Source organism: Narcine bancroftii, chromosome 2 (genome assembly GCF_036971445.1).
Source record: "Narcine bancroftii isolate sNarBan1 chromosome 2, sNarBan1.hap1, whole genome shotgun sequence".
Classification (NCBI taxonomy): Eukaryota; Metazoa; Chordata; class Chondrichthyes; order Torpediniformes; family Narcinidae; genus Narcine; species Narcine bancroftii.
The window spans coordinates 117,970,647-117,986,534 of record NC_091470.1 but is presented as its reverse complement, the minus strand read 5'-3'; the positions used below and the strand labels follow the sequence as shown (position 1 = coordinate 117,986,534).

The window sequence follows — 15,888 nt, the reverse complement described above, 5'->3', positions numbered from 1 at the left end:
TCCCTTTTCCTCCCACTGTTTGGAAAATTGGGTGGGACAGACTCATGGGCCAAAATGGTGCGTTACTGTGCTCTATGTCTACATTAAAATTAAACTTAAAAATTGCAATCATCCTTATTTTAAGGCAGCACTGGGCCAAGTGTAGCATCCAGAAGGTCTGAAAAAACTGGAGTTTCAACGGGAGCTAGAGAAAGATAAAAGGCATAGAAAGGAGTTTAATCACCTCTGCTTCTGGACATGCTGGAGGGCAGTGTTCCCAGCCTGCTACTTCCTCAATGATCTTAACTGGGATCAAAGTGGGGATGCTTGCTGATCTTAGTTCAGTATTCCTTGCTCTCTGCTCGCTGGCCAATAACTCTGGACAATGAAGATTTTGCTTCCTGAACACTTTTGGGTGTATTTTATGGAATTTGTGCAGCTGATCATGAAAATCACCATAACATTTTCCTGTCACATGCTGCTTTTTAGATCCAACCTATTTTTGTGATTTCCTGTCATATTTTAAGTCTACTTCAAGTTACAAAACCATGAAGTGCAACAAGTCATTGAAAATTCATTTTCTGCATTCGCACTTGGACGTCTTCCCTGCTGATTCTGGTGCAGTCAGTAACGAACATGGTGAAAGGTTTCACCAGGACATTGCAACCAAGGAAAAGTGATATCCGGACAATTGGATTCCATCAATGCTAGCCAACTATTGTTGGACACTGACCTGAGAGGCATCAGATGCTGAGTACAAAGGAAAATCAGCAGCAAAACATTTTTAGATCAGTTGAACTAACACAATGTGTCAACATCACTACGTAATTAAACATGATAAATTCAATAAAAGTTAATTTAATGTTTATCCATCTTCCTACGTGACACAGCAAATCTGAAATTATCTTTGCGTTCAGCTTGAATTTGTTTATCATAATCCTCCATTTACTTTCAGGAAGCAAACTTTTTGAAAAAAAATTGCTGTCCAGTGTCATTGGTTCTCAGTCCACATTGCACAAGACCTCTGCCACATTCAGGATTGGGCAGCTGAGAAATAACTGTTAGAGGCAGTGACCATCTCCAGCAACACCAAGGCTAAGCCCCTCACCTTGGGATTCAATGGCATTATGATAGCGGTCACCATCAAACAGAAATGGTATGAATCAGCCACTTACTGCAAGTATCAGGATTCTGAGGGCAAGTGACAGCAGTGAATCCTGCAGCAAATGGCTCACCTCTTAATGCCCCCAAAACCTTTCACCATCTATGAGTTACAGCTCAGAGGGTGTGGTCTGGATGAATAGGGTATCAACAGGCCTCAAGAGTCTCAGCATAATTGGGATCAAATGCCCCATAAAGTCACCACTCCTTGAACCACTTCAATCTTTCACACCCTCCACCACTGCTTCTCCATGCTTGCTGTGCGTACAAGATGCACCCTGCCCCTGGCAACCTCCAGGTCATGGAGAGCAAGTCCATGGGAAAATTGCCACAACAATACACACTCCAACACCACTGCCCAATGCAGTTCCTTTATCATTAGTTGATTCTGGAACTTTCTGCTTTATTGCACTTTAAGAGCACATTCCATACATCAGCTCTCTGCTGACCTTAAGCATAATCCTTAATGGACTTGCAAGCAATGCCAACCTCCTGATTTTAAATAAAAGGAATATGATATGTGATAAAAACCTTTACTCTCTATAACCCCCCTTTCTCTGCCAACCTGGGCATCATTCCAGATAGACTGAACTACGAAGAGAATTTGCTGTGAATACAACCAGTGGGAAGTTCTGTCCCAATGTTCCAACACTTAGGATTAATTATGGGGCCAATGTCACCAATGTTTACGACTCCAGAATATGGAACATTACAGCACAGAACAGGCCCTTAAGCCCATGATGTTGAGCTGGCCCATAGAAACCTACTCCACAACAATCTAATCCTTCCCTACCTTACATCCATAATCCTCAATTTTTGTTTACACCCATGTGCCTATCTAAGAGTCTTTAAAATGCCCCTATTCTACCAACTTCCACCACCACCCCAGTGATGTATTCACTCTCTGTATGAAAAATATCCCCTAAACCTTCCTCCATTCACCTTAAACAGATGTCCCCTGGTATTTGCTTTTGTTGGCCTGGCAGAAAAGTGCCAGTTGCCCACCCTAGCTAAGGCCCTCATAATCTTATATACCTCTATTAAGTCACCTCTCACCAAAGAGTCTAGCCCTAGCCTTGCTTCGTAAGACAGGTTCTCCAATCCAGGCAATGTCCCAGAAGTCTCCTCTGCTCCCTCTCTATACCATCTGCATCCTTCTTGTAATGAGGCGACCAGAACTGAACACGGTACTGCATTGAGTTGTCTCTGAATCGCACTCTTCTTTTGCTTAGTGTGGGAATGATTTAAAAGGCGGAGGCAGTATCGACATTAAAACCCAATGCGCTGATTTTGTAAAACCAGCCCTTCAGAAAGAACTGCGCAAGTCTTCTGAAGGAGGGGGTTGAGTTCAACTCTGGCCTCTGGTCACCCTCCGTGCAAGCAACATACTTTCAAATACAGTTCCAAACAAAACATACAGAATTTGTAATTAAATTAAATGGGGCCTTTGCAGTGAGCGTGCTTTCAAGTGGAAGGAGATGGAAATGATGTCCAGTTTATTCTATGAAATTGTCTACTGTAGATGGAAGAAGGATTTAACATGGTCACTGCTTTCGACGCAGGGCAGGGAAGTACTCTTTAAGGGGAATTCTCATCACTGTTCTTCTCTTCCTTTGTCAATGGTTCAACCAACTTAGTTCAAACAACCCGACAGGATCTAAGCACCATCCAACCCACCCATTCCCCAACATTGGTTTAATAAAAACCCTTCAGTAAGGCAAGAAAGCTCAAGAGCGAACAATGAAGACACAGGACTGTCCTCTACAAAATGTCTTGTGTTTTATATTTGAGGGGCATATTCTGCCCCCTTCAATGGGACCACCTCCAATGTTTCTTTTAAGAGTGGATATCGTTGGCAAAGTATTGCATTGTATTCGAGGAGGTTCAAGTGATGTGTCTCTTTGGGGGCAGCTCGGACCTCCTTTGCTTTAAAACCCCTTTATGTAGCAGTAGGCTTCCAAACAAGAGAACAGAATATATAGTAGCCACAATCCCCCAAACAACACGGCGGTGACAATGCGGGGACCCCGCGGGCCCCCAAGCTCTCCTCCGATGTGCGGCCGCCTTCTGTACAGCAGGATACTGACTCCGACAAAAGCAAAGATGGTGAAAAGAGTGACAGAAAAAGCCAGGGTGCCTGCTTCGACGCGGAACTCCTTGCCTTGGGATGCCCAGTAGATGGCGGCAATGGACCATGCCAATCCAATGCCCAGGAACACATTGACCGCGTTGCTTCCGGTGACGTTCCCAATGGAGGCATCGGCGTAGTAGTCCTGCGAGGCCGCCACCTTGCTGGCAAAGGTATCTGTGAAACAACACAAGGTGCCATGCATCAGAATATGAGTAGGAGAAGGGCTCGCACATTCACTGGCTGAAGCAAAATGAGTGACACGTTGTTCTCCATTCACCTAAAATTGTGCTGTTCCATCTGACTCCTGGTCCTTGGGACTCTCCCAGGATCTTAATCCTCATGTATTATGTTGTTTACTGTGCTCCCCCATCTCCCCCTCATCCCCACACCCTTCTACAGTTGAATTTTAAATTAAATATTTACATTTAGACGAGTTGCTCTCGATCTTTTTCTTTCCACTCACCTACCACTTTAAGTAATTCCTTTGCCTTTGGTGCTCTGTGATTAGTAAGGGATCGCTTAAAGTGGGATGTGGGTGGGAAGGGAAGGTTGAGAATCACTGCTCCAGACCCAATTGTCACTGAAATATTTTGCTCGAGAAAAATGGTCATTGGCCCATTTCCTTTGGAGTTCAATGAGGGACGATTAAAACAGTGGTTTTCAAACCTTTTTCTTTCCACCTATATCCCACCTTAAGCAATCCCTTACTAATCACAGAGCACCCATGGCATAGGGATTAGTTAAAGTGGTCTGTGAATGGAAAAAAAAAGATTGAGAACCACTGGTTTAGACATACAGCACAGTAACAGGCCCTTTCAACCCACAAGCCTGTGCCCCCCCAATATACACCCAATTGACCTGCAATTTCCAGTAGATTTTGAACAGTGGGAGGAAACTGAAGTCCACACAGACATGGAGACAGCGTGGGATTCGAACTCCAGTCCCGATCACTGGTGCTGTAAGGCACTGTGTTAACTGCTACGTCAACCATGCCACCCTACATTTGATGATTCTGGCTCTCTGGGTTTTACATGCCAAACTGCTCCAACACCTTCCTCTGCACAGTCACCTCAGCCCTTCACACCTGGAGTGCACCCCCGCTTGAGTCACTGCCCTCATCCACCCCCTCACCAACCCCAAACATGCCTGACCTTGTCTCGTTGTCAAAGCAATATGAAATAAAGGTATTCAGCCATACTAGCTCCTGATCTCATCCAATGCCTTCTCCTTTTCCCCCTGTACCTCTTCAGCTTCCCCACTCTCACATGTGCCTACCCCTTGATCAAGAATTGGTCATTTTGTCCACTGCTAGCCTTTGAATTAACTCCTTTTCATAGAGCACAGAAACAGGCCTTTCAGCCAACTGGGTTCATCTGTGCTAATCCCATAATGTACCAGTGCTGCCAAGTCCAAAGTTCACTGGAGTGCCACACCCAGATCACATCGACGCCTCAATGCGGGAGCAATGACCGTCTCCATTACCCACAATCCCCCACGCAGCTGGAACCAGCACCAGGGATACGCAGAGAGGTTCCAGTTTCATGGGGGGATTATGGGTAAGGAAGAAAGCTGTTGCTCCCGCCAGCCACCGCCTGCTACTCTCCCAGCAGGTGCTCGGGGCCAAGAGTCATCTTTCCACCGAAGGTAAGAGAGGGTGCCCACGGGGGTGGGGTCGGGGATGGAGGGGGACTAGGGACTGAGGGTATCTCCCTTTGTAAACCGGTGAATATTTGCACAACGTTTTTAAAATTCAGTCATATTTGGAGGCAACTTTCATGGCAAAGAGAGCTGCAGAGTCCCCTATGGGACCCTATGAAAGAAGTCTTTTAAAAAGAGTTCATTTTGATGCGATCTTTGAACTGTAATGTGCACTGTTTGCGATGTCTGAGCCAGTTTTATTTTAAATTTTTTTTAAAAACATGCCAGTGATATGGTCTTTACTTATCTAAATTCATGTAACACGTGATTTTGAAGCTTTTGCTTCAAGGGTCCGCCATTTTAAAATGAGTCTGAAATCCCAGACGATCCCGGCAGGTGTCCGGTCCCGAAGATCCCGGATAAAAGGTTAGGCACCTGTACTCATTTGATGACTTGTGGGTAAGGATTTTTCAACAGTAGCAAAATAACTTGTGGATGTGGTTAAAGGAGCAACAGTTGACTTCAGTAAGGCTAGTCGTGGTCAGGTTAAATAAGTTGCAGAGCCGGGCTGGATATGAATGGCTTGCTGTTCTGAGTCACCAAACAAAAAATTGAAACAATTAGTCTTGGTCAAGCAGATGATTTAAGAGAAACAGGTGGCCTCAGCAGTTGCAGTGAGCACAGAATGAATTTATTGCCCGTATTAAAATTCTGTGTTACTCCAATCTCTCTCCGGATCAGGGGAGAACTCTCTGGATTTTCATTAATTTGGAATAAAGATAAATAAAATGATTGGCCAGGTTCAGATGGGTCATTGGTTAGTAATTAAGCTCATGGAAGTGAACTCCTGCGTGTTCTTGCAAACTGATTGAAGCTGCCTCAATTATTGCATCTACCACATCAGTTTGCATTTTCAACATTTCACAAGATCACAAGATAAAGGAACATCAAGTCTGCTCCGCACATCCACCCTGAACTAAACCATTCTCGCATCCAGTTCCAATTTCTGGCCTTTTCCCCATATCCCTTGATACCATGATTAATTAGATACCTGTCAATCTCCCCCTTAAACTCCCCCAATGATCCAACAATGTGGCAACGAATTCCACAAATCCAGACCCCTCTGGCTAAAGAAATTTCTCCTTATAGAGATAAATTTTAAATAGGTATCTTCTAATTCTAAGACTGTGCCCTCTTGTCCTGGAATCACCCACCAAGGGAAACATCTTATTCACATCTACTCTGTCCAATTCCCTTCAGCATTTGAAATGTTTCTAAGAGATCCCCTCTCATTCTTCTATACTCCAATGAATAGAGTCCAAGAGCCGATAAGCATTCCTCATATGGTAGCCCTTGCATTCCTGGAATCATCCTGGTCAATCTTCTCTGTACTCTCTCCAATATCATTACATCCCTTCTCAGATAAGGGGCCCAAAACTGCACACAGTTCTCCAAATGGGGTCTCACCAGTGCCCCACAGAGCATCATCAACACCTCTTTACTCTTGTACACTATTCCTCTTGAAATGAATGCCAACATAGCATTCGCTTTCTTCACTGCCAATCCAACCTGGTGATTAACTTTAGGGTATCCTGCACAAGGATCCCCAAGTCCCTTCTGAATTTTGAATTTTATCTCCAGCCAAATAATAATCTGCCTGTTTATTTCCTCTTCCAAAATGTCCAACCATACACTTCACAACATTGTATCTCATCTGCCATTCCTTGTCCACTCTCCTAAACTGTCCAAGACTCTCTGCAACCTTTCAGTTTCTTCAACATTACTTGCTCTACCACCCATCTTGGCGTTATCTGAAAACTTAGCCACAAAACCATTCAATTCAATTCATCAACATACATTGTAAAAAGAAGTGGCCCCAACACCTGCAGAACACCACTAGAAACCCACAATCATCCAGAATAGGATTCCTTTATTCCCACCCTTTGCTTTCTGCCTATCAGCCAATGCTTTACCCAATCTATTATTTTCCAGTAATTCCATGGGCCCTCATCTTATTGAGCAGCCTCTTATGCGGCACCTTATCGAATGCCCTTTGAAAATCCAAATACACAACATCCACAGCCTCTCCCTTGTCCACCCTACTAGAGATTTCCTCAAAAGATTCCATTAGGTTGGACAGGCAGGATCTTCCCTTCATGAATCCATGCTGGCTTGGACCTATCATTTCATACACCTTGAGGAATTTCAGAACTTCATCCTTGAGGATCGACTCCAATAACTTTCTAACTACTGACGTCAGACTAATCGGCCTGTAATTTCTTTTTTCTGCCTCCTTCCTTTCTTAAACAGCGGAATTACATTTGTGACCTCGGGAACCATGGATCAGTGTTTCTGATAATTGGAACAGAGCGTGCTTTTACAGTGTTAACATTCTTGTGGTATTTTGTGCATGGGACAATAGGAGGAATTTTGAATCCTTCTCAAGTTCTTCCATGGCCTCAAACCTTCCTCACAAGAAGAAAGTAATTGCGAGGGGTAGCAGGGATGGCAACTCCGCCATTAGTGAGTGGCTTGACCCACATCTGATAAAGTGTCTGTTAAAGTTACTACTGCAGGGTTGCACATCCTGGCCACCTCTCCACCCAGACCTGGTGTCTTCAGGTAGAAACGTACATCAAGCTGTGGCAACAAGGACCTCCAAACAACAGTGAAGTAAATCAAACGAGCCTGTCCTGCTCCTATTTTATCTGTCTTATTGTTTATTTATTTTAAACTTAGACATACACCACAGTAACAGGCCTTTTCAGCTTGCGAGCCCATGCCACCCAATTTACACTGTATTAGCCTACATTCCCGGTACATTTGGAGCAGTGGGAGGTAACCGGAGCCCCCCCTGGGGAGAATGCACAAACTCCTTACAGACAGCGTGGGATTTGAACCCCAGTTTCGATCACTGGTGCTGTAATGGCATAGCGCTACATCAACCGTGTCGCCCACAGATGCTGCCTGGACTCCAAAGAGTCTCCAACAATTTCCAGGTTTATTATGGTGAAGCAACCAATCAATTTTAGCTGACGGCTACTGAAAGGGTGTTTGTCCTGCATGCCAGACATCAGTCTATGCCACACCTGAGTCCTTTGGCTACAAAGGCACAGTTTGATGAGAGGTGGGGGAGGGGGGTCACCCCAGTGCTGCTGCTCCATGGTCCTAGTTGCAATCACTTGGGTGGAGAGGGGAAAGCTGGTGAGGTGAGATGAGACCTGAATTATATTTCTCCCCTTTCTCCCCAGAGGTTGGATGCAATCTGGAGGTCATTGTCTGGGAAGGGGTTCTTTGGCTTGGCTTCGCGGACGAAGATTTATGGAGGGGGTAAATGTCCACGTCAGCTGCAGGCTCGTTGGTGGCTGACAAGTCCGATGCCACAACATTTAAAGGAGCAATTTGACGAGCACTTGAATCACAAGAGCAGAGCAGGTTGCAATGCAAGAGTTGTTGAATGGCATAGACATAGAACGGTAGGACACCAGCACAGAAAACAGGCCATTGGGCCAAAACCACCATTCTGCTAGTCCCACTGACCTGCATCATTTCCATAACCCTCCAGTCTTCTCCCACCCATGTATCTATCCAATTTATTTTAAAACTTAAGAGTGAGCCCACATTTTGCATTTCAGATGGCAGCTTGCTCCACACTCCCAGCACATTCTGAGTGAAGTGATTCCCCCTAATACTCCCCCTAAATATTTCCCCTTTCACCCTTAAGTCTATGCCCTCTTGTATTTATCTCTCCTAATCTAAGTGGAAAGAGCCAACTCACATTTACTCTGTCTATTCCCCTCATAATCTTGCAAACCTCTATCAAATCTCCCTTAATTCTTCTATGCTCCAAGGAATAAGAACCTATTTAATCTTTCCCTGTAACTCAACTCCTGAAGACCCGGCAACATCCTAATAAATCTCCTCTGCACTCTTTCAATCTTACTGATATCTTTTCTGTAGTTCAGCGACCAGAAATACACACAATACTTCAAATTTGGCCTCACCAATGTCTTATACAACCTCACCATAACATCCCAACTCCTGTACTTAATACTTTGATTTATGAAAGCCAAGATGTCAAAAGCTTTCTTTATAACCCTGTCTACATGTGACACCACTTTCAGGAAATTATGTATCTGTATACCCAGATCCCTTTGTTCCTCCACACTCCTCGGTGCCCTATCATTTACCGTGTATGTCCTACCTTGGTTTGACCTTCTAAAATGCAGCACTTGTCTGCATTAAATTCCATCTGCAATTTTCTGGCCCATTTTTCCATTTGATCCAGACCCCTCTGCAGGCTTTGAAAACCTTTCTCACTGCCCACACCTCCAATCTTAGTGTCACCAGCAAACTTGCTGATCCAAGTTCCCACATTGTTATCCAGATCATTGATATAGACAACAAACAACAATGGTCCCAGCACCAATCCCTGAGGCACATCACTAATCACAGGCCTCCAGTCTGAGAAGCCACCATCCACCACCACTCCCTGCCTTCTCCCATTCAGCCAATTTCGAAACCAGTTTACAACCTCTCCATGAATACCTAGTGTCTGAAGCTTCTGAACTAACCTCCCAAGTCAGACCTTGTCAAAAGCTTTACTAAAGTCCATGTAGGCAACATCCACAGCCCTTCATTCATCTACCTTCTTGGTAACCTCCTTGAAAAACTCTACAAGATTCGTTAAACACAACCTACCATGCACAAAGCTATGCTGTCTGTCCTTCATCAGCCCTTGGCTGTCCAAATACTTGTATATTCAATCTCTCAGAACACCCTCCAACAATTTACCTACTACTGATGTTAGGCTCACCAGCCTGCAATTACCTAGTTTACTTTTAAAGCAATGGAACAACATGAGCTCCCTCCAATCCTCTGGAATCTCACCTGTGGCTAAGGACATTTTAAATATTTCTCTCAAGGTCCCTGTAATTTTTACACTAGCCTCCCACAAGGTCCAAGGGAATATCATGTTGGGCAAAAGGTGCTACTTCTATATCATATGAGTCTATGACTGTCTATGACTTAAATTATGCTCTGGGAGTAATCAGAGCACTGCTGAGGGTTTGACTGATGGAGCAAAAGGCAAGGGAAAGCTGATCGAAGACCCACCTGAGACTTGACCAGATTGTTTAAGGCAGAGATAATGCCTCACTGCCAAAAACCAGGATTATGCCCATTGGCATGCTCTTGTCCGACCCTTCCTGGAACTACCAATCAGACTGCAAATTCCAAGAACAGCCAACAGTCTGCTGGAGAACTCAGCAGCGTCCATGAGAGAAGAAGAAGGGACGATGCTTCGTTCTGGAATCCCTCATCATGAATGAAGGTTTGCTCGAGTCTGCAACATCTGTGTTCTCCCATGGCTCTTCCAAATCTCACTTACTTTGTGTTCCATGGAGCCGAGGGTTCAATCAACTGGGCACTCCAAAACATTTCCAAGTGAGTTGCTTCAAATTCATCCTCCCTTCCCCACTCCCCACCAACCTCCCCCTCATCCCAACAATGGTTCTGATCCATGGGACTTTTCACCAGCCCATCACTCTCTGCCCTCTTCCCTCTGGAGAAGTGTCATGAACTTTGGGGCTGCACGTGTAGCGGTTAGCACAATGCCTTTACAGCGCCAACAATTGGGACTGGACCTGGGTTCGCATTCTGCGCCATCCGAGAGGAGTTTGTACATTCTCACCGTGTCTGCCTGGGCTTTCTCCAGGGATTCTGATGTCCTCCCACCCTTCAAAAATGTACTAGGCCATAGGTTAATTGTGCGCCATGGACTCGTAGAGCCGAATTGGCCTGTTACGTTTCTGAATGTCTAAATTTTCAAAATTAAAAAAAAAACAGATGGAAGGGAGAAGGAAATCAGCCCTTATTAGTCAGGCCATCCCTCAATGGTAGGGTCATGTTGAGCAGAAAGTAGCTGCACCCCTTCCCACCTAAGAAACACTGATGCAGAGTAAGTTCAACAAGAAAATCTGCAGATTCAATGGTTGAGTGCAGCGCACAACCGTGCTGGAGAGACTGCACAGGTCACACTGTATCCTGGTGATCCAGCCCAAAACTTCAGATGCCCCTGACTTCCTATGGACGCTGTGTAACCTGCTGAATTTATGCAGCACCTTTGTATATTACACTGAAGTAGGGGACTTATTTTCTTGTCGTATGATGGTGTAAATCAGTGGTTCTCAACCTTTTTCTTCCCACTCACATCCCACTTTAATGATTAGTAAGGGGTTGCTTAAGGTGGGATGTGGGTGGGAAGGGAGGTTGAGAACCACTGCTCTAGACCCAATTGTCACTGAAATATTTTGCTTTGGAAAAATTGTCATTGCCCCATTTCCTTTGGAGTTCTGAAACCGTGCACATAACGAGTCCATGAAGTGCGATTAAAATAGTGGTTTTCAAACTTTTTCTTTCCACTCACATCCCACCTTAAGCAATCCCTTACTAACCACAGAGCACCGGTGGCATAGGGAATACTTAAAGTGGGATGCGAATGGAAGGAAAAAGGTGAAACCACTGGTGTAAATGTTATTATTTTACCTGAGTTGAAGTCTTATCAAAATACTCGATGAGTGCTCCAACAAAAGAAAACGTTAAAAATGACCTGCAAACAAACAGACTTTGATCTGACATGTGTCAATATGTTTACTCACCAGGTATTGAGGTGCCGAGAGCTACAAATACCACAGCAGTGACAGAATCCTTCAGGCCAATCGTGCAGCCAAAGTGAGAGGCCAAATCCCCAATGATGGCTGTCAGGATGCCTATGATGAGAATCGAAGTGACGAAGCAGGCCCATCCATTCCAGTATTCAGTGGGAGGCACGCAGGCAAACAGAACCTTCCAGAAGACGGTCAGGAAATGCATCACATAGTCAAAGCAGGAAGGCAGCCGTTCCTCTCCAGTGTCCTCATCCTCTTCATCACCTGACAGAAACATCAGAAACTGGTTGGAGTGGGATATCAGATCAGTCAGCAGGGAGACACACAGGGCACATACTAGCGGGCCTCACAGGTACACGTGACTGTGCAAACCTGGAGTTCGGTAGGCAGGGGACCTTCCTCCACAGTGCAGAACTGATTAACGTAGAGCAGGATGCATAGGAGATGGTTGAGGCCGCTCTTGGAGCACTGTGTACTGTTCTGGATTCCTAACTCAAGAAAAGATGTACTGGTTGCAAGGTGCAGAGGGGGTTTGATTGCAAGATGAGGGGATTAGCCTATGAAAGGAGGTTCATTTGCCTGGGGCTATACTGACTGGAATTCAGAACAATATGAGGTGAACTTGTGTGAAATTATGAAAGGGATAGATAGGTTAGAAGCAGGAAAGTTGTTTCCACGTAGATGAGGCAATGGCTAGTGGACACATTTGGTGGAGGACATTTAGGACAGTGATGAGGAGGGATCTGCTTTTTACCAGAGATTAGTGAACTTGTGGAATTCTCTGCCCAAGGAAGCAGTGGAGGCGACTTATTGAATGTTCTTAAGACACAGATAGGTAGGTTTTTGAAGAACAGGGGAATTAACGGTTATGGGGAACAGGGGGATAGATGGAGCTGAGCCCATGGCCAGCTCAGCTGTGAAAGGCGGGCCATGTTGCCAACTGTGGCTCCTAATTTTTCTGTTCACGTCTTCTTATATTTGCTCCTGACTCAACCGAGTTGCATATAGCTCGAGGGGTCGAGGGTTCAGCAAAGGGGAGATGGTCATTGCTACTGCCACACTAGTGAACCAAATATGCTGAGGCAAGGGCAATCACTGGTGACCACGTACATTCCCCCCCGCACCCCCCAACCCAGCAAGACCAGCCTCTTGTTCCTTCCACTGAAGTCCGGTGAATTCTGATCCTCCCCGTTTGCTGATACTGGCTCACGTTTGGGTAAGGCGATGACATTTCATCTGCAATTTAACAACGAGCTATCCCTTACTTTATTCCCTCCCTCCCCTCCCCCACATCCTCTCCCTCCTCCCCATGTATCAGAGCACTTGATGCCTGCTGGATCACCCTTTTTATGAGAGGCATATAGGTTTAAAGATGAAGCAAGTCCTTAAATCTTGCCATTGGAAATCTCCTGCTCTTTGCTGTCATTCTGTCAGTGTTGGTTTTTCAGAAGCTCTTGGTACAGGGGGATCTGGGAATACGGATATTTAATTCCCCGAAAGTGGCATCATGGGTGGGTAGGGTTGTAAAGAGAGAACCTTCAGATGCTCAAACCCAACACTGTTGCAAACACGCTGGAACATCTGTTTCATTTAAACTTCTGTTGTGTCTGTTCCAAGTACTCCATCCATAAAGTCATCCAGAAAATAACACTTTTACCATGAAATAAGCAAGGAAAGCAACACAAAGAGAAAGATGTCAACTGACCCAAAGGCTAATTTAGTCTGCACCATGAAATGATCTCGACAAAACTAAAGGAAGCAACATCATTGAACCAGTTCCCCATTCAGAGGACCAAATACTGCATTAAACGTCATGTAGAGACGGCGTTATATCCTTGGCACCTTGATGCACATCCATCAGCGAGCATCATCTAACACCAGAAATGAAAACGCCTTGTGGAATGAGGATTAACCCCATGGTTTGTCCGGTTACAAGGACCATAGCAAATCAGCTGCAGACTTCAGCATTGAGGCAAGGGCTGCAGGTTCAGATCCTTGTCTGGAGAATTAGCACTAATTCCAGGTTGAATCTACCTCATGGATGGACCTAGCTTCCCTCTGCCAAGTGTCAAAGGTCCTGGTGCACAACTTTGAGGAATTGGGAAGTTCTCCCTTGTGCCCTGGCAGAAATTGGAATGAATGAGAAAATGTAGTTTATTGTCATATACGTAGGTACCATAGAACGTTACAGCACAGAAACCAGCCCCTTCAGCCCTTTGTCTGTGCCAAATCATTTTTTCCCTAGTTCCACTAACCTGCACCCAGTCCATAGACCTCCATACCATTCCCATCCCATGTACCTGTCCAAATTCCTCATAAATGTTAAAATTGAGCTCGCGTTTACCACTTCAGATGGCAGCTAGTCCCACACTCCCACCACTCTCTGTGTGAAGATGTTTCCCCTTGTGTTGCCCCAAAATTTCTATCTTTCACTCAACCGACGTCCTCGTTTGTATCTCACCTACATTCAGAGGAGAAAGTTTATCAAAATTTACTCTATCTGTACCCTTCATAATTTTAAATACCTCTATCAAATCTCCCTTCATTCTTCTACACTCCAGGGAATAGAGTCCTAACCTTTTGAACCTTTACTTGTAACTCAGTTCCTGAAGTCTGGGCAACAACCTAGTAAACCTTTTCTGTACTCTGTCTATCTTATTGATATCTTTCCTCTAATCTGGTGAACAAAACTGCACACAATACTCCAAATTTGGCCTCACCAATGTCTTTACCATAACATCCTAACTTCTATACTCAGTATTTTGACATTAAGGCCAATATGCCAAAAACTCTCTTTACAACCCTATCCACCTGTGATGCCACTTTCAGAGAATTATGTATCTGTATTTCCAGATCCCTCTGTTCTATTGTGCTCCCATGCCCAACTATTTACCTGTTTGTCCTTCCAAAATGGAACACCTCACACTTCTTTACATTAAATTCCATTTGCCATTTTTCATATCCCTCTGCAAGCTTTGAAGACATTTTTGCTCTCCACAACACCTCCAAACTTAGTGCCATCTGCAAACTTGCTGATCCAATTTACAACATTTCCATCCAGATCATTGATATAGATGACAAACGACCATGGTCCCAGCACCGATCCCTTAGACACACCTCTAGTCACAGGCCTCCAGTTTGAGAAGCAATCATCCACCACTAATTGGCTTCTCCTGTCCAGCCATTGTCGACTCCAGTTCATTACTTCATCATGAATACCTAGCCTCTGGCCAACCTTTTAATTTACACATATAGCATGGCAACAGGCCATTTTGGCCCAGGAGTATGGGCCAGGGGTGTAGGTTAATTGGGCAGAAAGGACTCATGGGATGAAATGGCCTGTTACCATGCTGTATGTCTAAATAAAAAATTTAGAAAATTTTAAAATTAAAAAAAATTAAAAGGTTGGCTATCCCTAGCTATGAACTTCCTGATTTACCTCCCATTTGGGACCTTCTCAAAGGCCTTTAGTAATCTACTGTATTTCCTTTGTCAACTTTCCTGGTAACCTCCTCAAAAAAATCTATGATAGGTTAAACACAACCTACCATGCACAAAGCTATGTTGACCATCTCTAATCAGTCCCTGGCTATCCAATTAATTGTATATCTGATCTCTTACACCTTCTAATAATTTACAGCCTACTGACATCAGGCTCAGTGGCCTATAATTTCCAGGGTTACTTTTAGAGCCTTTTTTAAACAACGGAACAGCGTGAGCTACCCTCCAATCTTTTGGCTACGCACCTGTGTCTAAGGATATTTAAAATATTTCTGCCAGAGCCCCTGCAATTTCCTCAAGGTCCGAGGGAATATCTTGTCAGGTCCACCCTTATTTGCTTTAAGGCAGCAACCACTTCCTCCTATTTCATCTGTGTAGGTTCCACGACCTCACTGCTTGTTTTCCAAACTTCCTACAACTCTGCGCCTGTTTCCTGAGTGAATACTGATGAAACAAAACTTTTAAGACCTCTCCCATTTCTTTTGAGTCTGTACATAGCTGGCCACTCTGATCTTGAGGACCAATTTTTTCCTTTACTATCCTTTTGCTCTTAATATTAATGTAGAAACCCTTAGGATTTTCCTTCACATTGAGTGCCAAAGTAACCTCATATCTTCTTTTAGCTTTCCTCATTTCTTTCTTGCGTTTTTTCCTGCATTTTGTAGACTCCTTCATTTGCGTCATGTTGCCAATACCTGTATACACCTTCCAAACCAGATCCCCAAAATCCCTCAAAAACCAAGGTTCCCTACACCTTCTAACCTTGTCTTTGATCCTGACAGGAACACACAGATTCTGTACTCTCAAAAT

At 44.5% G+C, this 15,888-nt stretch overlaps 1 protein-coding gene across 2 annotated transcripts in view; it reads right to left on the bottom strand.

The window, feature by feature from the left end:
- slc8a3 (solute carrier family 8 member 3) overlaps positions 1-15,888 on the bottom strand; it is a 471,668-nt gene that overhangs the window by 2,582 nt on the left and 453,198 nt on the right. For both annotated transcript variants that reach the window (XM_069918112.1, XM_069918113.1), the window contains 2 exons: positions 11,569-11,841; positions 1-3,445 (listed from right to left, as the gene is read on the bottom strand). The exon at positions 1-3,445 is cut by the window's left edge and continues 2,582 nt beyond it. In XM_069918112.1, the coding sequence (XP_069774213.1) occupies positions 3,069-3,445; positions 11,569-11,841 (650 nt within the window). In that variant the 3' untranslated portion in view covers positions 1-3,068. The remainder of the gene's footprint in view (positions 3,446-11,568; positions 11,842-15,888) is intronic.